At 40.6% G+C, this 21,874-nt stretch overlaps 1 protein-coding gene across 7 annotated transcripts in view; it reads right to left on the bottom strand.

The window, feature by feature from the left end:
- The window catches only part of USP6NL (USP6 N-terminal like), a 138,206-nt gene extending 116,628 nt beyond the window's left edge, over positions 1-21,578 (bottom strand). Inside the window, exons 1-3 of one of the 7 annotated variants that reach the window (XM_044928242.2) lie at positions 19,507-19,647; positions 18,693-18,861; positions 5,746-5,832 (exon numbers count right to left, since the gene is read on the bottom strand). In XM_044928242.2, the coding sequence (XP_044784177.1) occupies positions 5,746-5,749 (4 nt within the window). In that variant the 5' untranslated portion in view covers positions 5,750-5,832; positions 18,693-18,861; positions 19,507-19,647. Of the gene's footprint in view, positions 1-5,745; positions 5,833-18,692; positions 18,862-19,506; positions 19,699-20,670; positions 20,908-21,095; positions 21,267-21,372 lie in introns of those variants that run through there. The other 6 variants (XM_006077732.4, XM_025264490.3, XM_006077735.4 and 3 more) reach the window with 6 other exon arrangements.
- Positions 21,579-21,874: the final 296 nt, after the last annotated feature.

The raw sequence follows: 21,874 nt of genomic DNA, 5'->3' as shown, positions 1-21,874 counted from the left end.
CCCCACTAGAGAAAACCCTGTGCAAAAACAAAGAACAAGCACAGCCAAAAATTAATTAATTTAGTTAAATAAAAAAAGAAAGAAGTATCCAATCCCATTTGGCTTCCTAACTTCTGGACCACAATCATGACAGAAACATATGCAACATTTCCTGTTTTAAAAAACTAACTATGGCTCAGTGCTTAAAATGGGAATCAGGGAACGGGGTAAGGGAACCTGGGGAAATCTTTCCACTCTATTCTCTCCGCCCACGGCTTTAAAGAGAGGCTAGAAAGAATTATTTCATAATCACTTTTCGATCTACAAAAAAAGGGGAAAAAGGTAACACCAAAATACCACTTTAGGTCAGTTTTGAGGGAGAAAGACAGAGGCTAGAGAAATTTAATACAAATTTCACACATCTGAGAAATGAGAGGACAACCATACAATGACATCCATCATATACATTCACAGGCTCCAATTCCTTTAACAGAAAATGTCTATTTGACTTATCTTTTGATAAATGAAAAATACTAAAAGTCACACCTATAATATTTTCATATAGAAATTCATTTTCGATAAGTTTATGTATGAAATTTTCAAACCAGTATATCAGTTCTAATAAAGTGGATTCAAGAAACTGCAAAAATCAAATCCTATTTTCTGAAATTAGCATCCTTTTCAAAGAGATTTCTCTCAAGATTTTGTTAAATGCAGCTATGTCAGTATTTAAAATGCAGTTCAACTTAAATTTTCTTTTCTTTATCTTCTGTGGTACAAAGCTATTCCATAAGATAGGACATATATTCCAGATAGACTATTGTTGTAGAGAGAAGACAATACTTAAGAAAAGTCTTATCTTACTTGCTGCATGATTTTTCTATTTAATAAAACTCAGAAGAATCTTTATGCTACCACTCAGCGGTTTAGTAATCTACTCAACAGTTATAGCATTATCTGCTCTCGTGAATGTTAAACCAAGTGGTCTTCACCTCAGCATTGTCTCTCAGTCTGTGCTCCAATGAATGATGATATTTGTTCCTCTTACTAGAAAGACACAAATACACTACATCCCAAATTATTCACCACCATTACCTTTTCTTCAGATAAAAGAGAAATATTTCATATTCAGAACTGACTCAAAAAACACTCCACCATTTAGGCCAAAGGGGAGAATCAAACACCTCCAACACAATAGACTCATTCCTGGATTGCCCAGTCAACATCCAAAAAGACTCTCTTAGGAAACATGTCATGCAATTACTTACAGAGCAAAACTTTTCCAAATAAAGTGAAATAAATGCAGAAGTAAAGATTTAAAAAATTTAAATAGACTGGATAAACTTCATCTTTTTAACTTAAAACTTGGGAAAAGAAAAATAAGTAGTACCCTAAATTATCACTTTTGGTTTTTGTTGCTATTTTGGCTTTTTTAAAAAACATTTAATCAAAATAATCATCTAGAAATTATTAAGCACTGCTCTTTACACAAACTACTCTGTTACAATCTCCACCAAAGATCTAAAAAATCCATTTTAAATTACAGCCAGACTTTAAATATAACAGCTTTATTTCATTTTTGACACCATCTGATAAAATAAAATGTTTAATAAATCTGGTAAATGCTGCTGCTGCTGCTGTTTCAACTCTGTGCGACCCCATAGACAGCAGCCTATCAGGCTCCCCAGTCCCTGGGATTCTCCAGGCAAGAACACTGGAGTGGGTTGCCATTTCCTTGCCCAATGCATGAAAGTGAAAATGCTAAACATTGCTAAATATGGCAAATATAGAAAATTAAGACCAATTTAAGTACTGAAAAATCAAAAGGCTTTTTGTCGACTGTAAAAAGCTAACAATTCACAATGAAATGCACATCACAGCAGCAAAACATATTTCACAAGATACATATTCAGCCTCAGAACTTGACAGAATATATAAAAATCTAGAATAAAAGCAGAAAAACATCTTAAAGCATTTAACAAATTCTTTAGGTCTTACAGTTGGAGCCTCCCAATTCATGTGTCGGGATATACAGAACCTGATCTCTGGGCCTGGCCTGAGGTGTCAGAGCTGGCTGCCTCCAAGACCCCAACATCTGCATCAGTTTATCCCACGTGCCGTACAGCCATGGCCAGGTCCTACACGGTTCATGACATGCTAAGGACTAGGAAATGCTACAGAGGCACATACAAGTACCCAGTTCTTGTAATCTCTAGAGAAACACTGACAAAATTTCTAGTTACCCAACAAGCTCACCCAAATCTAGGTTTGGAAATCCTATCTAGATTTTAATGACGTATCTTCCTATTTCTTAACCTGTGCCATATTTTACCATATCTTTTCCAATGTTTGTTTCAAAAAGAGAAACTCTGATTTACTCAGTCCCCTCCCACCTTTATGAAAACTGACAAGCCCCTGGGAGCTGCAGCACAGCAAAGACCATGACGACATTCCCTAACCCATGGTTCCCATCATCCACTCAAGAATGACTGCCATTGCTAGAGAAAATCAAGTTGGCAAGAGACAGAGACTCAAAGCGTTATTTCCAAGGGAGCAAGGAAAGAGCTGAAAACTAAGAACAAAACTAGGAAAGGCAAACACTGCCTGTGACCCATCTTTTTAATTTATATCTAACAAAACTGTCTCTTTGTCAGAGGAATTTTTCCAGAATGAAATCTTAAGTAGTCCCCCTCACTGAGGTCCCTCAACAGTTCTAAGCTGGGCACTATAACCTCAGTCCAAACCTCCTGAAATGTGTTCACCATGGACCCTGATTTCATCTACACCAGCTTTACCTCTCACAAGCTCCTCCCCAGCTCTATACTCCAGAATGTTCAACCACTCAGTAACACCCTCCTGTGGTCAAACCCTCACGTCTTTCTCACAGTGCTCCCCTACTTGGAACGCTTTATCCTATTAACACACACACACTCTTCATGGGAGCAGCTCAAACTTCACCTAAGAACAATAACACATGGAACGGTTATCACACAGTAAGGGTGTCACACAGGAACACTCAAATCCATGCACTATTTATTGAGCATCTACTGAGTGCCAGGAACTAAGCTTAGCTTGGAGAAGGCAATGGCAACCCACTCCAGTACTCTTGCCTGGAAAATCCCACAGACGGAGGAGCATGGTAGGCTGCAGCCCATGGGGTCGCTAAGAGTCGGACACGACTGAGCAACTTCACTTTCACTTTTCACTTTCATGCATTGGAGAAGGAAATGGCAACCCGCTCCAGTGTTCTTGCCTGGAGACTCCCAGGGACGGGGGAGCCTGGTGGGCTGCCGTCTATGGGGTCACACAGAGTCGGACACGACTGAAGCAACTTAGCAGTAGCAGCAGCAGGAATAAGTCTTTACCCTGAAGGAGTTTACAGATTAAATGAAGACTGGAGTGAATAGGCCAGTGATTTTCCTGGAGGAGGTCAGCTGCAAGAGTGAGGCAGGCAGCGTGCTCTGGAGAAGCAGCACCCTGGGGCTCCCCCCAGCGAGTGAAGGGGTGCATGGATGGTGGAGAGGAGCTCTAGGATCCAGGGAACTGAACAGAAATTGTTTTTTTTTTTAATTTTAAATGTGATGTAAGGATATGAGACTTCATTATAATCCCAGTGGTTAAACCCCCAATGGCATTGTTCATGCTTTGCAGCTCCCTGTATTCACAACAAACACTGAGAAATCACTGATAAAATATAAAGACAAATGACCAAAAGGACATTACCTACGCCCCTAACAAGTTAAACATCTCCACGGATCAGAAATCTCACAGTAACACAAAGTGTGAGCCTAGGCAAGGCCAGAAGGTCTGCCTGGCTCTGGGCCCCAGACAGGAAAAGGCAGCAGGCAGGCAGTGGGCTCTCAGGGATTAACTATGAGTTGATCGGATCGGGTAGCAAGGGCTCCAAGTGAACTAGGGTCAGCAGCAGGCACTTTGCTGAAAACCAGGCACTGGGGTGGCGCTCTGCCTTCTTTAGGGAACTAGATCAAAAAAGATTTCTGCTAACTGCACTGAGGCCACAGCCTAGGAAACGGCTGACCTCTTGCCAGCTGACCCAGTGACCAAATCTGTGATATCCCCAACGTCACCGGGGCCGGGGCCTGGTCCACTCACACAAGACCTAATTCTGATCTGGGAACTCTAAAGCCAGGTAGAGACAAGGGCAAAACTGCCAGACCAGCAGGGGAAACCAGAGAAAGAGACAGGAAAAAGAAAACTCCCATCACAAGAAAACTCCCGTGCCTGCAAAATCACAGAACATGATGTTGACACCAATAATATCAACAACCAGAACATAAATTCACTGCGGACAAAACAAAGCATCAAACGACCTGAAAAAGACTAAAATAAACATGTTAAAGACCCTCAAAGAGATAAATAACAAGAGAACTGAAAACATTTTAAACACAAACAAGCAGAAATGAGAAATGAACTAGTGGATATAAAAAAGAACCGATTAAAAATCTTGCAGATGAAGTATAACCCTTGTAATTTATAAATAAAAATGTTTGTGGTCCCAGTACTCATCATCAGACGCCTAGTAAGCCACCCCTCCCTCTACCTTCAGGCTCACAGGGCTCTGAGTGTTGTGGGACAGCCGTGCCAGGCTCCAAGATTCAAAAATGAAAGAGCCCTGGGCATTTGTCCTCAAAGAACTTGCCATCTGTAAGGGACACTACTAGACCACTAAGATCACAAAGTAGAACAAAATTTAAATTTCAAAAAAAGTAAGCATTTCTTAAGTTAAATGCTCTTAGTGTTCATGAGCTCACACTACCATCTTTACTAGACTTGGCACTCTACAAGAGAGAAACATTCTCACCAAATTTCACATGAATGGAGCTGAAATAACAAAAGCTGCTTCTTTCTTAATCTGCATTTGAACTCATCTGGCAACTATCCTTATTTATTCAAAGCACACCACCAAAAAAGTAACCCACTGAAAAGTCTCCAAAACCCAAGACCACAGCTTGCAGTTATTACTTTTAGTAGAAACTACTCAAAGATCTCACAGTAACAACAGCTTCACTTTCACTTATCAACTTTTGCCTGATTATTCAAATTGATGAGAAAAGCTACTGTATTCCTATCGAGGTTAATATAATCAGTACATGAAAAATTGTAAACTCTGTGCTATTATATTCTAATAAGAAAATATTAACTTCATCCCAGTTTCCCTTACCAAAAAGGCTGTACTCTAGAAGTACACAACGGTCATAGGATCCCAATCAAGATAAAATCTTAATTCTTTCCTCACTCTCTAGAAGTAAACAATTAAAATAGTAAAGTCTAGTTCTCCTGTTCATGAACAGAAGTAGAAAGGAATGACAGGAAATATTATATATACTATCCCCTTACAACTGAGAAGATAAAATCTATTTCAAAAGATAAGTCTATAAGATAGACTTGGTTCCTTGATCCAAAGACACTGATATAGCTTTGATTAAATAACATTAACCCATGTTACCCAATGATTAAATGTCACATAATAAAATCTCTGCTAATTATGGTCGATTGCCATCTTCCCTCTTCATTTTTCTAAAGAGTCACTTTTCAATGAATAGTCAATAGAAAAGTTTAGATGGTAAACTAAGCCAGCCAAGAAGCTAATGACAAAGAGATCCTCACATCTAACTTCTTAGAATAAATCAACTACCACACAGGACCACCTTCTTTTAAATAGAGACAAAGGCACGGTATTGGGCCACACCACAATATTCAATCACTGATGAAATGACATAATTCCAATTTGCCTAGGACACTTACCCATGACTGGAGATGTCTCTGTATGTGGTCCCGATCCGGCGCTACACCCAAATCTGCTGTCCAGTGTTTCTCAGAGGAATACATGTCCTGGGAAGAAAACAGAGAAAGAAATCATATTTTCTAAAGGTCAGTATTTAAAATTTTCTAAAAGAAAATAAAAATAATTTACTTACAAAAATTTACTATTTTCAAAAAAAAAAAAACAAAGACCCTGACATCATCTAAATGTAAAAAAATTACCAATCTTTGGAACATCATGATTCTGTTCATATTTTCCTTTTTCTGTAAGAAGTTACCTCAAAAGCAAATAGTATGTATAAAGTTGTTGCCACAGAAACTTATTAATCTGTTTTCAGTTCCCTCCATCACCACATAAATAAGTCAGAGAAAGCACCCCATTTTGGGTAAATTAAACACATTACACCTGCTGAATGTATTTTGACTGCACATAAATGATTTATACACACCATCAAATAAAAGTTACCAAAGTTACTGCTATACTTTCTCTAATAATGGGCCTTTTCTTCATTATAAAGTAATATGGTTTCACTGTTTTAAAAAATTGGAAACAGCTAAGTAGAAAGAAAAAATTATCTCAGTAGTACAATGCCACTACATCTACCCAGTCATTTGTGGCATGTCTCCTTTCCAGGAATTTTCTGTATATATTTTTAAAGTGTACTTTTATAAACCCTACATACAAAATTCTGTATTTGGTTCTTTTCAGTTGAGTAAAACTTAATGCATCACCCTGTATTACTTATAAATACAAAGTTAACCCTTTGTTAGCATATAATCATAAATCTTCCTCCCTTGATAATATGGCTTCCCTGGTGGCTCAGATGGTAAAGCATCTGCCTGCAATGAGGGAGACCCGGGTTAGATCCCTGGGTCAGGAAGATCCTCTGGAGAAGGAAATGGCAACCCATTCCCAGTATCCTTGCCTGGAAAATCCCATGGATGGAGGAGCCTTGTATGCTACAGTCCATGGTGTCGCAAAGGGTCAGACACAACGGAGCAACTTCACTTTCCTTTTTGATAATATATTAAAGAAAATGAGGCACAAAGGAACATTTAAACATTACCATGGGTGCACAAGTGTCTCCCTGAACCTAATGTATGAAATTCCACAAACCAGATAATATCAGATTCGATACAAAATTTACACTTGTGCTCAGGGAGCTGCCCTCATAAACTGATTAGCTACCTCTCAGGATCACAAGAAAGGGTGATAACTTTCTAAGTCAATTAAGAAAACAGCACAATAGTAATCTGTTTCTGCTTCTGAAACAGATTACAGTTCAAGAAACATTTTTTGAAGAAATAATGCTTGCCCCATCTCTAACTCATCTTTACTCATGCCATGTAATTTATGAAAGCAGTATAAACTTGCAGAAGGACGCCCAGTTCTGGACGCCAGCAGGGTCCACGTGCTCTCACTAGCCATGGCCTATCACTGCAGGGGGCGCTGCATGATCACCTGGCCTGGCCCCCTCTCCCCACATGGCCTCGCACTGGATATTATGAAATGATTTCCATTTCCAGGTAACTCAATTATTCTCCCCAAAATGAGAAGCTGTATGGGAAAATCTAAAATAATCCACATGACAATAGGGTCTCACCATGAAAACACTGTCTTCCTGGCGCTTCACCCAGCCCACCCAGGAGACTAGGTGGTGGGCCAGGCTTCCTGGTGTCACAGGGTGGCTGGGGCCGCCGCCCTGTGACACAGAGTAGACCACACACTCAAAGGCCCCGGGAGCTCACATGCAGCTCACTCACACCTGTGGGGACTGCTCTCTTTGTTCATATTTATATCGAAGTTTCTTATCTTAAATTTAAAATTCCTAAATGGCAACATCAAAGCACTTTGTACTAAGCCGTGCAGCCTTCCTACCCATAGTTATGAACTGCCAAATAAATACTTATTTAAGGACTGCAGTTCCTCAGATATTAGTTTTCTCAGCACCAAAAATAGTAACCTCAAAAGAAACAGGACAATAAGACTTATAAACACTGAATTTATAACCTTACCATCTGAGGTGATAAATGTACTTGACAAATATGCAACGATGCATGAGTTGGAATTAATGTCATGGAGTAGTTCTTAGAAAACATTTTTAAATTACTTATAATTGAAGTCACGTGTTCAAGACTCTTTATGCCAATCACAGCTTTGAAATGCAAACCCTTCATGCACAAGTAGGTGGGCTACCAATTCTCTTCAGCAATGAGGCAGTTTAGTAGCTCAAAAAAGATAACATTTTCAGATTTCCTTTCTCCTCCTGTAAATGCTATCGCCTGGACGTACAAAGGAGAAAGAAGAATCTTACATGTTGTTTTTCACACCATCTAAGAGGGAAAGAGTACTCTGTCTCAAATCCACAGTTTCACATAAAAGGCATTATCGGGGTACTTCTGCAAAAGCTGGCCTTTCAACGCATCTTACAGGAACTTGAGCCGGGGTACTTTCAAGTGACTCCTCCAACTTTTGTGACAAAGCCATATTCAGGGAACTCAGGTTCTAGCTAAAGGAAAGAAATTCCACCATACCCTTCTCTTTACTGCAGGCACCAAACATGACCTAAAAATAATTCCCGTCACTCTTGGTCACTTAAAACTTAAATTAAACAGAATTATAAATCACAACATACAGGATCACATACTACTGTCTCTAACAGTATTCTTCCCAGAGATCAAATTAATATTAACTTATTTCATTGTACAATAACTTTTCTTAAAAAGAGAATACTCAAAAAATCCCAATATCCACTAAAAACTGATGTGATCTTCATTTTTAATCTCATCACAAAGTATATTTTTTAAAAAATCAGATTTAATCTTGAAGATATTGTGCAAAATGAAATAAGCAAGTCATAGTAGGAAAAGCGGTTTCTCAGGTGGCACACTGGTAAAGACTATGCCTCCCAATTCAGGAGACACGAGAGACAAAGGTTTGATCCCTAGGTTGGGAAGATTTCCTAGGTAGGAGGAAATGGCAACCCACTCCAGTATTCCTGCCAGGAAAATTCCATGGACAGAGAAGCCTGGCAGGCTACAGTCTATGGGGTCTCAAAGCGTCAAACATGACTGAGCAGCAGCCATGGAGAACAGGACAAGTACTCTATAATTCCACTTAGATGAGGGACCTAGAGAAGTCAAATCCACAGAGACAGAAAGTAGAATGACGGCTGCCAGGGGTTGGAGGAGCAGAAAATGAGTTAGTGTTTGAAGGATGAAGTTTCATTTTGGGAAGATTAAAGAAGTTCTGGAGATGAATGGTGACGGTTGCACATTAATGTGAATACAGATTCAAGTTCAGCAAATTCCAAGAGGTATAAATTTTTTAAAAAAAGACAAAGAAAAGAAAGAAACAGACACCTAGAGATACCACAGTGAAACTGCAAATCATCGATGACAAAGAGTTCTTAAAACCAACCAGAAACAAAAGCAGATCACTTACAAAGGAACAATCAGACTCTGACTGATCAACTGCAACCATGGAAGCCAGAAGACACTAGAACAGTAAGTATCTCCACAGTTCCAAGAGAAAATAAGTTTTAAGCTGTAATTACATACCAACTCAGCTAAACTATTTTTTCAAGAAAAGGGGCAAAATAAAGAAAATTCAGACATAAACAGGGAATATACTGTAAGCAGATCATCATTAAGGATGCTTCCAAAACTATAGTTCATAAAGATGGAAGATGATGCCAAAAAGGGGTCTGAAATACAGGAAAGAATGGTGAGAAAAGAGAACTGTAAAAATGGGTAAACCCAAATATTAGCAGTATAATTTCGAAATGATGAGTTATAAAAACAAACAAACCTAAAGTACTGAACAAAAACAGCATGTAATCTAGGAGGAAGGTACCATAACAGGAATGGAACTATTCCAAGTCTCTTATACTGCTTTTTAGGAGGAAGATGAAGCAGACACCATCTTTTGTTCATATGCCTTCTATCACTTGTCGTCCTCGGATACTCCCCACCTCGTGGATTTGAGGGCCTGGGGACACGACAGATAGGAATGTGAGCAGAACTGCACCAGTTCTAACCGAAGGCTTTACGAGCACTGAGCTGTGTTCTCCTGCACTCCTACACTGCACCCCAATCTCTGCTGGTCCCAAAATGAGGAGACACCTAGCACATAACTAAATCCAGCCACACCCAGCAGAGACTGCCAAACCCATGAGCTAGAAATAAATGTCTGTCACTGCACATCACTGAAGTTTCACAGTGACTTGTTACATAGCATTATTACAGCAAAAGATGACTAATACAAAAAGCAAAGATACTATATATGCAAATTATATTTGTGGGTTTTAGTTTAACTAAAAAATTTTACTAAGTTTACAAACACATGCATATATACACAAATACATATATGTATACACACATACGAAGTGATACTATTTACATAAAGTTCAAAAATAAAATTAACAATACATGAATATATGTAACTATAAAGAAAAGCAAAATAAAAAAGCAGAGTTGAGGCTAATGGTTTTCTGGGGACAGAAGTAAGACAAGAGGAGCTATAGGGAGATATAAGAGGGTAGGGCTACCACTGTACCACTTAAGCTGAGAGAAAGGACATATATATATCATTCTATTAGACTTATATAACACACTTATTACATATAGTCCTTTCTATGAACAGAATGTTTTATATTTTAATATGAAAGGCAAAACTTTTCCAGGAAAATTCAGAAATGATTATAAAAGAAATTTATGTAGCCACATGCATAAAAGAGGTAAATGTATTTATAATCTTTAAGCCATAATTAAGAGGCAGAAAGAGTCGCAGTGACTCACTTATTCTTTAAGCTGCTGCTGCTGCTAAGTCACTTCTGTCGTGGCCAAATCTATCTGACCCCATAGATGGCAGCCCACCAGGCTCCCCCGTCCCTGGGATTCTCCAGGCAAGAACACTGGAGTGGGTTGCCATTTCCTTCTCCAATGCATGAAAGTGAAAAGTGAAAGTGAAGTCGCTCAGTTGTGTCCAACTCTTACCGACCCCATGGACTGCAGCCCACCAGGCTCCTCTGTCCATGGGATTCTCCAGGCAAGAGTACTAGAGTGGGGTGCCATTGCCTTCTCCTAGTCTTTAAGAGAAAGAGACAAATTCAAGTGATAGCCAGGTTCACTATAAAATGCAAGACAGAACTGACGTGAAGAGACGGATGTTCATCCTTTATCCAGATGCGGAAGAAGCTGGCCTTCCCAATGAGCTGCATTGCTCAGCTATCTGATCACTGGAGATTCTGATCTCACAGCTATATAACCCACGTTCATTTTTTAGTAGAAATTCCTAAACCCTGTTTTGCTAAATTACTATGTAATGAACTGTCATCCCAAGAAAAAGCTTAAGAAAATTTTATTTGAAGCATTATTGGTAACAGCAAAAAAAAAAAAAAATTATGAACTTAAGTGTGCAATAATGAGGGACTGCGTAAATGAATGGTTGTTAATTTACATGGAATGGAGTTTCCCGTATCCACTTAAAAAACATCTCAAAAAGATTTAACGACAAGTGAATGAATGCTCTCCAATGTCCTTTGTGCAACCTTCTCACAACCAATAAGAAATATCAGAAATGATGTCTCAGAGAATTTAAATGTAATACCCCAAAGGCTTATAAACCAAAACTTAAAATGATTAATGTTCAATTTTTAAATTTAAAAGACAGAATAATATACAATAAAACAGATAATATACAAATTTACTATTCATTCAATAAATATTTCCTGAGCAGCTATTACAAGCCAGGGAGTGTTCCAGGCTCCGCAGACACAGCCACAAACCAAAGACCCCTTTCGCATGGAACTCACATCCCAGCAATTCTAGCGCCTCCCCTTAACTCAGGTGCACAGTTCATGGTTCAAACAAATATGCCAGGGCATTCCAGGGTAATATCTTCTCATGCCAGATAAAGAAATAACTTCAGTTAATACTCAAGTGGGCTTCCCACGTGGCGTCAGAGGTAAAGCAACTGTCTGCCAATGCAGAAGACTAACAGTCACAGGTTTGATCCCTGGGTTGGGAAGATCCCCTGGTGAAGGAAATGGCAACCCACTCCAGTAATCTTGCGTGGAAAATTCCATGGGCAGAGGAGCCTGGAGGGCTGTAGTCCAATGAATGATGACTATTAAAGTCATTCATTGACATGGATGGTCTCACCACTGTACTTTCACAATTCTTGAGCTCTCTATAAAGAATATTCATTCTCTCTGCAATTTACACCCCCAAAACACAGTTTTAAATTTTCAAGGCTTTCTATGTTTTCCCTGCTCAAAAGAAGTAAAGCCAATCTTCTACTACAGCTAGAGTAAAAGGAGGTTTATTTAGCCCATTCACTAAATTAACAAAGTACTTCCTACTAATAAGATCAGAGAAGGAGATGGGCAAAATGAGAAATCATCGGATTTCCTAGGTTTGTTTACACATGTATGTTAATGAAACAGCAGATAAGAATGAGATCTGATTTCCCCTTCTGCAGGTAGAATTTAAGTTAGGTTTCCAGAAGGACTTATCAAATTCTAGTAGCTTTACACTGGGCAACTTCTAGGTATTTAGGAAAAACAAATGTCCTTCCCAAGGCTTCCTTTCCTATCTCAGTTACAGAGAGGTGGGTATTTCCAAACTACCTTATATTTGCCTAATGCACTTAATATATCCTATCAGAACTATACATAATGCCTGAGGTCTACAGATAAAAGCTAAAATAAAGGCTACAGTATCTCTGATTATCGGGGGTCTGGCTTCATTTTAAAAGTCAGTTAAGGACTTCCCTGGTGGTCCAATGATTAAGAATCTGCCTACCAATACGTGGTTTTTTCAGTAGTCATGTATGGATGTGAGCGTTGGACTATAAAGAAAAGCTGAGTGCTGAAGAATTGATGCTTTTGAACTGTGGTGTTGAAGAAGACTCTTGAGAGTCCCTTGGACTGCAAGGAGATCCAGCCAGTCCATCCTAAAGGAAATCAGTCCTGAATATTCATTGGAAGGACGGATGCTGAAGCTGAAATTCCAATACTCGGGCCACCTGATGTGAAGAACTGACTCACTGGAAAAGACCTTAGTCAGTAAAGAGTCTGCCTGCAATGCGGAAGACCTGGGTTCGATTCCTGGGTCAGAAAGATCCTCTGGAGAAGGAAATGGCTGCCCACCCCTCCAGTATTCTCGCCTAGAGAATTCCATGGACACAGGAGCCTGGCAGGTTACACTCTATGGGGTCGCAAGAGTCAAACACGATTGAGCGACTAAGCACACAGCACACACTGAGTGGGAAAGATTGAAGGTGGGAGGAGAAGGGGACGACAGCGGATGAGATGGTTGGATGGCATCACCAACTCGCTGGACATGAATTTGAATAAGCCCTGGGAGTTAGTGATAGCCAGGGAAGCCTGGCGAGCTGCAGTCCATGGGGTCGCAAAGAGTCGTACACAACTGAGTGACTGAACTGAGCTACCAATACAAGGGACACCGGATTCAATCCTTGGTCCAGGAAGATTCCATGTGTTGCGGGGCAATTAAGCCCCTGCACCACAGCTACTGAGTCTACAGGCTCTCGAGTCCATGCTCTGCAACAAGAGAAGCCCCACACACAGCAACAAAGAGAGTAACCCCTGCTCACTACAGCTAGAGAAAGCCTATGCACAGCAAAGACGACCCGGTACAGCCAAAAATAAATAAAAATAAAATTTAAAAGTCAGTTAAAAATTCCAGACAACTGTAATAGTAAGCCCTATAGCAGATACCATGAGAACTACAAAGAAAAGTAGGCAGGATTCCAGGCCCTACATTAAGGATTTACATCTAGCTGGATTCTAAACACAAGTATGTATCCATCCATTCAATAGATACTAATTCAGCTCTACAACATGTAAAACTTTTCAAAGGGCTCAAGATACAGCAATAGACACAAACCTGGTCCCAGCTAACAGAACGCAGTCAGGACAAAAGTCCTAAAAAAGATGGGAGTCAAGGGATTACGCATGGGGGAAAAAAATGCTTTCATAAACTAAATATCTCATATATCTGGCACATGGATTACCATGGGTCCATTTTTGGTCTTATTATAAAATAAAGGAGTTGAAACAATTTTTAAGTTCTCTTTCGAGCACTAAAAGGTTTGTGACCTAAAAATCAATTTCAATTCAATGGATAACTGAGGAAGATTCTAATCCCTCACCATTATAACTAGAATCAATTAATAAATTATTGCAATAAACCAAGTATGAACTAAAACAAACTGGTCTGAAATGCTGGTTATGTTTGAAAAGGGGGACAGAAGGGCAGATTCAAAGGACACTTGGAAGGAAGTCAAAAAGATTAACAGTGAAGTAATCAAAGGTAATCCTAAATTTTAAGGGGTAATCGAGATGATATTCCTTTGGCAATCCTCAGTGATGAGAAATCATCAACTCTGGAGGAAAAAGGGTTTGTAAAAGAAAAATATTCCCAAGCAAGTCTGGTGAAGGAGCTTAGAATTCAAACAAACAATAAAATGTGATATAAACTGATGACAAATAGGGTTCAATATTTTAAAAAGCAACTTCTCAAAAGAAATTTGAGAAATTTCTCTTCAGCAACTGATATGGTCTACTAATGGTAACTACACTTAGTACTCATTTGAATACAGATTCTAAGATGCTGTTTCAAAATGAGTCTACTATTTCACAACCAGATTATCCTATTAAGCCTCTATTTACCAATAACTAAGCATCAGCTGGGAGAGTAAAACACAAACTCATGAGTTACATAAAAGACAAGGGGCCTGCATTTCCAACAAAGCTAGGCCACAGAATACACAACAACATTCTTAGAGACAGAAACCTAGACTTAAATATATACATGTAAAGTATATTTTTTAATTATTAAAAATATCAAAGGGTTAACAACTGGTACAACCACTTTGAAAAACTGATAATAACTACAAGAGTTAAATATTTACTCAACAATTCTATTTCTAGGGATATTTCCAAAAGAAAGGAGTCCATATGTTCAACAAAATACATATATAAGAATGCTTTATTTTAACAGTCCAAAATTGGAAATAATGCAAATATCTGTTAAAAGCAGAATGGAGAAATAATTGTAATACAAAGAAGCCTGGAGCTTCTTTCCTCCTGGAAAAAATCAATCAAAAAAGGTGCCTGAGGGGCTAATTTATACTTAAGCAGCCTTGAGGGCTCAGAAGACAGCAAATCAAGAGCCACTAAGGGAGCCACACCCCCGTCTGTAATAAGACCTCAAAAAGCTGAATCCCAGAAGAAAGGATAACACAAAAAGTAAACTAAACCAGTCTTTGCACAGACACTAAAATAAATCTCAATTTGAATCAAGGTGATCCTAAGTGCCTGGCAAAAACAACAGAAAAATCCTCATCTAAATCTACATTTACTTCTAGAAATAATCTTTCAAATACAGTGAACAGTACACAATGAGCATGCATACATGGAGCCGACACTCCTCAAAGAATAAGAGACCACAGGAAAAATTCTGCGGGACTCTGGGACAGAGTTACTTGCTTACTCTGTTCAGAGACATGTGAAGAGCTTGCACATTTTGACAGGGAATTATAAACTATAGAAGTGGCATAGCAGATTTTTAAAAGAACCAAACTGAAATTCTAGAATGAAAAATACAGCAATGAATATTAAGAATCCAGAAAATGAATACATTGAAGAGCAAATTAGAGATGAAGACTAAACTGAAAGGCCAGAGGTAAACTGAACCACTAGAAAAAAAAAAGTAAAACCCAGAAGGCAGGTGAAACACAGTGGAGTTACCGAGACCTAACGCTGGGTAACTGAAGTCTCAGAAAGATTAAGCAGGAGAAATGGGGAGAGGCAACATTAGAAGAGATGACAGCTGAAAACTATCCAAGACAGATGCAAGACACCAGGTCACAGCATAAACAGCTATGAAAAGAAAAGGGAGGAGAGGAGAGAGCATTTGAAATCAAATCTGAAAGACAAAAAGAAAATCTTAAAAATAGCCTGTGAAAGTGAAGTGAAAGTCATTCAGTCGTGTCCAAGTCTTTGTGACCCCATGGACTATACAGTCCATGGAATTCTCCAGGCCAGAATACTGGAGTGGGGAGCCCTTCCCTTCTACAGGGGATCTTCCCAACCCAGGGATCGAACCCAGGTCTCCCGCATTGCAGGCAGATTCTTTACCAGCTGAGCCACAAGGGAAGCCTGAAAATAGTCTGAAGAAGAAAGAAATTATCAACAAACAAGTGATACACAGCAGCTGCCTTCTCAATAGCAACAAAGACAAATATTATAGAATAATCTCTTCTCCAAAGAATATACAAATATATGTATGTGCGTATTGCCAATCTAGAATTCTATACCTAGCAAAATGTATCTTTCAAGAATGTACGTGAAATAAAAACATTCTCAAACTAAACGTTTTAGATTTTGTCAGTACTAAACCCACTCTAAAGAAAACACTAAAGGGTATTCTGCAGGCAGATGGAAAATTTTTCCAGACAGAAAGTCAGTAACATAAGAAAGAAGAAAAGGGCAGTAAGCCTGATTGAGTAATAATGGTACAAAACAACAGAAATAGGTCTTTGGGGGTATAAAACATACATACATTTTAAAACATAACAATGAAATACAAAAAAAAGGAAGGAAATTGACTTACATGTTTTAAAATTGACTTACATTATCTGGAAAATGGGTGAAAGTCTCAATATTACACTTTGATAAGTAGAGACAAGATTAGAATTTCTTAGGCAAATACTAAAGAAGAGTAAAAGAATATATAATCCCAAGGTAATTAAAAAAAGGAGGAAATGGAATAATTATTTTTTTTAAATCAATCCAAAACAAATCCAGAAAAAAGGAACATGGAACAGGTGAGACAAATACATTCCTCTTAATTTTTAAACATTCATATCAATTGTTATTATCTGCCAGTTCATTTTTTATAACAGGCATCAGCAAAATACACAGAAATATCTATCCCCCACTCACATACCTAACCTTTATAAATTTTACTTTCCACATTTATTTCCATTGTCACTCAGTTTTCAAAGCCTTATTTCACCTTTTCTTTTCTAACTACAGATATGGTAACAAGCATTAAAAGATTCAAAAGGAAAACAAACAAAAAGAAACAAGGAGGAAAAAAAAAACCCCAGAGAACTAACTGGCTTACAAATGCTGCGTTAATTCCACAATAAAATATTAATCTGCCATTGCTGATCTGTGTAAAATCACTAAGGGCACACTCTCCCTCTGTGATGGCCCACACTCTGTGGAGTGTGCTTCTCTCTGAATCTGAATAAATCCACTTCTTACCTATCACTTTTTCTCTCACTGAATTCTTTATGCGATGAGACATCAAGAATCTGAGCTTCACTAGGTCCTTAAATCAGGTACCATGGTGTTTGGATGGGTTTGAGTCCCAGCCACGTGGGTTCAAGTTCCAAGCAGGGTTTTGGCTGGGTTCGAGTCCCAAACTGGGTTTTGGCTGGGTTCGAGTCCCAAACTGGGTTTTGGCTGGGTTCAAGTCCCAGCCACGTGGGTTCAAGTTCCAAGCAGGGTTTTGGCTGGGTTCGAGTCCCAGCCACGGGTTTGAGTCCCAAACTGGGTTTTGGCTGGGTTCGATCACGGTACATGGGTTCAAGTCCCAGTCTGAGGTAAAGGGTTTCACTTTTAAGATAGTCTCTTTGTCTTTGTTTTCTCTAGATTACTGTGATATATTTAGATTTGGGGGAAGAGGGTTGTTTTATGGATATTCTTCAGTCTGTGGCTTCATTTTGAAATATTCTAAGATTTAGAATACTTCTATGTGAAGTATCTCTTCAAATACTGAATCTGTCTTACTCTTCTCCCTCTGCTCTGGCACTATGTGTACGTTGGGATTTTAACTATGTACTATATGTCTCACACATTTTCCACCTTTTAGAGGGCATGTGGGGGCTTCTAAGGTGGCGCTAGTGGTAAAGAATCTGTCTGCCAATGCAGGACAGGCTGGTTCAATCCCTGCGTCGGGAAGATTCCCTAGAGTAGGAAATGGCAACCCGCTGCAGTATTCTTGCCTGCAAAATTCCATACTCTGCTCTGAGTTCACACTCAATAAAGAAGGAAATGGCAATCCACTCCAGTATTCGTGCCTGGAAAATTCCATGGACAGAGAATCCTGGCAGGGTACAGTCCATGGGGTTGCAAAGAGTCAGACACGACTGAGCACACAGGACAACCAAAATTAATATATTAAGAAGCTTAAAATGATATTCTTTCACTTATTTCATGAAAAGCATTACTCTAATATTTTTTAATTCCCTTGTTAATTCAGTGAAGGAAAACTCCAGGATAAAATGAAAACTTCTACACTAGTATCAATGTCATCAAGACACAGGTGCAACATATACCTCTCTCAGAGGATAATTAAGTAATCTTTTTACAGCCCCAAATACTTAACCAAACAAGATGTGAAACTCCAGAGCTTACAGTGAATTGCTACTTGCATTTTGTGAGGATTAGACATTTTAAATAAGGCTGTCTAAGCTTTTCTAAGGAAAATGCTATCAAATTTTAAAACACCAATATTATACAGTCTGTCTAAGGAAATAAAAGAACCTTTTAACATTTAATTCCAATTTTACAGATATAGAAATTATCAAATAATCAGTGCCAGAGTTGTATAGTAGTGGACACCAAAGTGTGCAGAGAGTCATCACCAGTCTAGCGAGGTCGGAGTCATCTGGACGGACTCTCTTTCTACAAAGGCTGAGCCACCTGGTTCAGACGATGACAGCTCATGAGGCCAAGAGCCAACCTTCCCTCCACAAGCAACAGTGGTGGGACAGGTGCCACAGAGAGAACTCACTCACCCACAAGCATTCTCTTCTCTACACGCTCCTTCATCCTCAGTGTCCCACCCATCCACCTCCCATCTCTTCCTCATCCTTCAGGTCTTACCAGCAACTTCCTCAGGACAGCTTGCCCTGCCCCTCCCAATCAAGTCAGGTTCCCTGGTGACTGGTTTTATAGTTCCATGTACTGTACTTCAAAGGACTGATCCCTCTAGTTGTTCAGAACAAGGTACATGACACAAGGCTGTGCGTACAAGAAGGCACCCAAGAAATATCTGTTGAATAAACAAATGTGAATTTATAATCCTCCCCAATTTTACAAAGAAACAACCTTTAAAAACTAAGTTATCTTCATGAAATGCCGTAACCTGGAAATGGCAAAGACCAGTTGAGACTTCAAGTGTCTGTGATTACTTCTTAGGCTCTAATGTCCACATACTATAAAGAAGTGTTGCAGAAGTCAGATTTCTTTCAAATGAGTATTACTTTGGTTTTGACTTTTACTGTAAAAATTGAGACACTTTCTAAAGGAAAAAATGAGACACTAAATATAAATAAATCATATCTAGCAAGGCAATACACCTTTCAAAAATCACACTGAAGGACAAACTATACCTTTCTGGTAATAAACGATCAGAGTATTATTGGTAACAGTACTATTTCACTAAACAAAACAAAAATGGTTGAAGTGAAATTGCAAGCATAAACCAGAAAATGTAATCACTTGCCACTTTCTAACTAAAGCAGCAATTCTTAAAAGTTCTGGTATTGTGTCTTAAGTTTTTTGCAGGACTTCAAATTGCCTTAACATTACTAGCATTTACAATCAAAGTAATTTTGTTTCTTTTCAACTTGCTACTAGCTTAAATTTACTAGTCTCTTTTTCACTCATCTTCAATAGCTACAAAATCTAACAGTACCTTGAGATAGATGGGAACACCATGGGCAAAGACTGAACTGACCAAAAACCAAACTGACCGAGCAACCTCTGCCTGGCACTGGGACCCAGCTTGCATCTGCCATACCAGGAAGTTGCCTCAGTTCCCAAGGATGACCAGCCAATTAACAGATGGTGCCAAAGCCAACACTTGTACCTACTGGCTTGTTTAACCAATGGCAGCTGTCCTCCCAAGGAGCTATTTCATTTCAAAACAATGTCATAACTGGTAATGGGCTATTCTCACCAGAAACATAACCCTAACCCCGGAGAGCCAGGTCTGCTAGTTAAAAACATTAAGTAGGCATCAACAGCAAGACTTAGGGCCCAGGTTCTTAATGTTTGGGAAATAATGCTTCTCTGATGTCCTTGTAACACCTGAGTGATTCTTTAAAGACATAATCAGCAAAGGAATTTCCATTAACTCAGAATACCTGTACTGGCAATTAAGGCACTGGTTTTTTAATTTATACTTTTATTCGTGTAGCTTCTTTTCTCTTACATTTTTACATATTTCAATTGGCTATATAGAACATAACATAGGAACAATATCCATTTTAAGTAATAAACTAGATGATGTTTACAAACTTTACTATTAAAAAAAGGCAAGCTCAGTATCGTTTTTCTTAACTTTAGGGTCTGACAGAGTGAGAAATAAAAGCAAATAAACCACCGTCCATTTAATGCTGCCTAATCTGATTCTTATTAAGATGACTTCACAAAAGAAAAAAGCACCCTGACCTTCCTGAACAGAACTTCCCATAGATTCAATATATGAGGGAGTTGGGCAGGGTGGTATCTAAAGTTTTGTCCGACCTCCGCGCTACGAAATATTAAGTATCCCAAAGATTTACTTCTATTTATAAATGGATTAATACACGATTGAAATAACTTTCTTCTAGCAAAGTACTTAAAACCGCGTCCCCACCTTTTTTCTATATGTCACATTATTTCCATGACTTGTTATTGCTCCAATTCAAAACTCCTTCCCAGTCCCATAAGCGATTCATTTAGCTCATGTTGAAATCTACCGACTAAAAAGCATCTGTGGATTAAAATGAAGGGCGGGGGACGGGGGGGCATTTCAATGTACAGAAATGTTCACCCGTGGATCCAGAGCCCTCACAATTTCAATTAAAATACCTACGAGTAACCGTTCGCCCGCATCAGAATTGCCGCACCAACAACACCCGGCTGTGAGCTCCCAAGTATTTTGCAAACTTTGCAAAGGCGCACAGATTTCCAGGTTCTCCAAAGCCCTCATTCAGCCCCATCCTCCCCTTGCCTAGTCGAAACGAAGTTCCGCGGCAGGAAGGCAATAATTTTAAAAGGACGAAGTTTGCTTCGGTCCTGCCCACTTGGACTCTGGAGGACGCAACTGAAACTTGCAAGGGAGACACGTCTCCCGGGGACCGAAACTTGCCCGGGGGGGGCGGGGGGGGGGCGCGTGGAGAGGCAGCGGGTCTCCCCTACCCCGGGATCTGGCCGACCCCCGCCCCTTCCACGAGCCCCCTTCACCGGTCGGCAGGTCCCCCTCCCGCGCCGTCCCAGCCAGATCCTGCCCGCACGCACCCCGGCGCCCCTCGCCCGGCGCCCGCCGACCTGCCAATCACACCCGCAGCACCCAGCCGTCCGGGCTCCAGGGGGCGGGGGCCGGACGGCCGCGCACGTTTACGGAGCCGGCCCCCTCGAGGGCGGGAGCCGGGAGTGCCGCTCGTCCACCTCCCCTGCGGCCGCGAATGGCGGCGTCCGGCTCCCCAGGGCCACCTCCGAGTCCGTGCCCAGGGGAAGCCCGCCAAGCCCCGCCGCCGCCAGCCCCTCGCAGTGGGAAAGGGGAAAATGAACTTACCTCCAAACGGTCCCGTCGGCGGAGGCTGCGGGCGGGGGGTCCCCGGGGGCCGAGCAGGTCCCGGCGCAGCGGCGGCGGCTACCGCAGTGCCCTCCGCCCCATTGTTTCCCTTCCGAGAGGATCCCGGCAAAGCCGAGCCCGGGAACCAGGAAGTTCCCCGGCGCGACACCTCCTGCCGCCGCTATGGAAACGGCCCCCCGCCTCCCAGAGCAGCTCACCCGGGACCCCGCCTCCGAGCCGCCGGCCCCGCCCGCCTCACGGGCCGCCGCCAACCGTCGCCGCTGCGGCCGCGGCCGCCGCCATCTTGGCGCGGCCCGGGCGGCCCCTTCCCGGCGGCACGTGCGCGCTGCTCCCGCGTGTTCCCGCCGGCCGCGGGGGCGCGCTGCCAGGGCCGCAGGGTGCTGGCGCCGCTTCCCAGGAAGCGTAGCCAGGAGCGGCCCCCGGGACCCCGAGGGAGGGAGAGAGAGAGAGAGGGCCCAGGCGGGACTGGAAAGCTAGGACC

The sequence above is a fragment of the Bubalus bubalis genome, chromosome 14, assembly GCF_019923935.1.
Source record: "Bubalus bubalis isolate 160015118507 breed Murrah chromosome 14, NDDB_SH_1, whole genome shotgun sequence".
Taxonomy (NCBI): Eukaryota; Metazoa; Chordata; class Mammalia; order Artiodactyla; family Bovidae; genus Bubalus; species Bubalus bubalis.
Note: the sequence above shows the minus strand (reverse complement) of the source record. Positions and strands in the feature narration are given on the sequence as shown.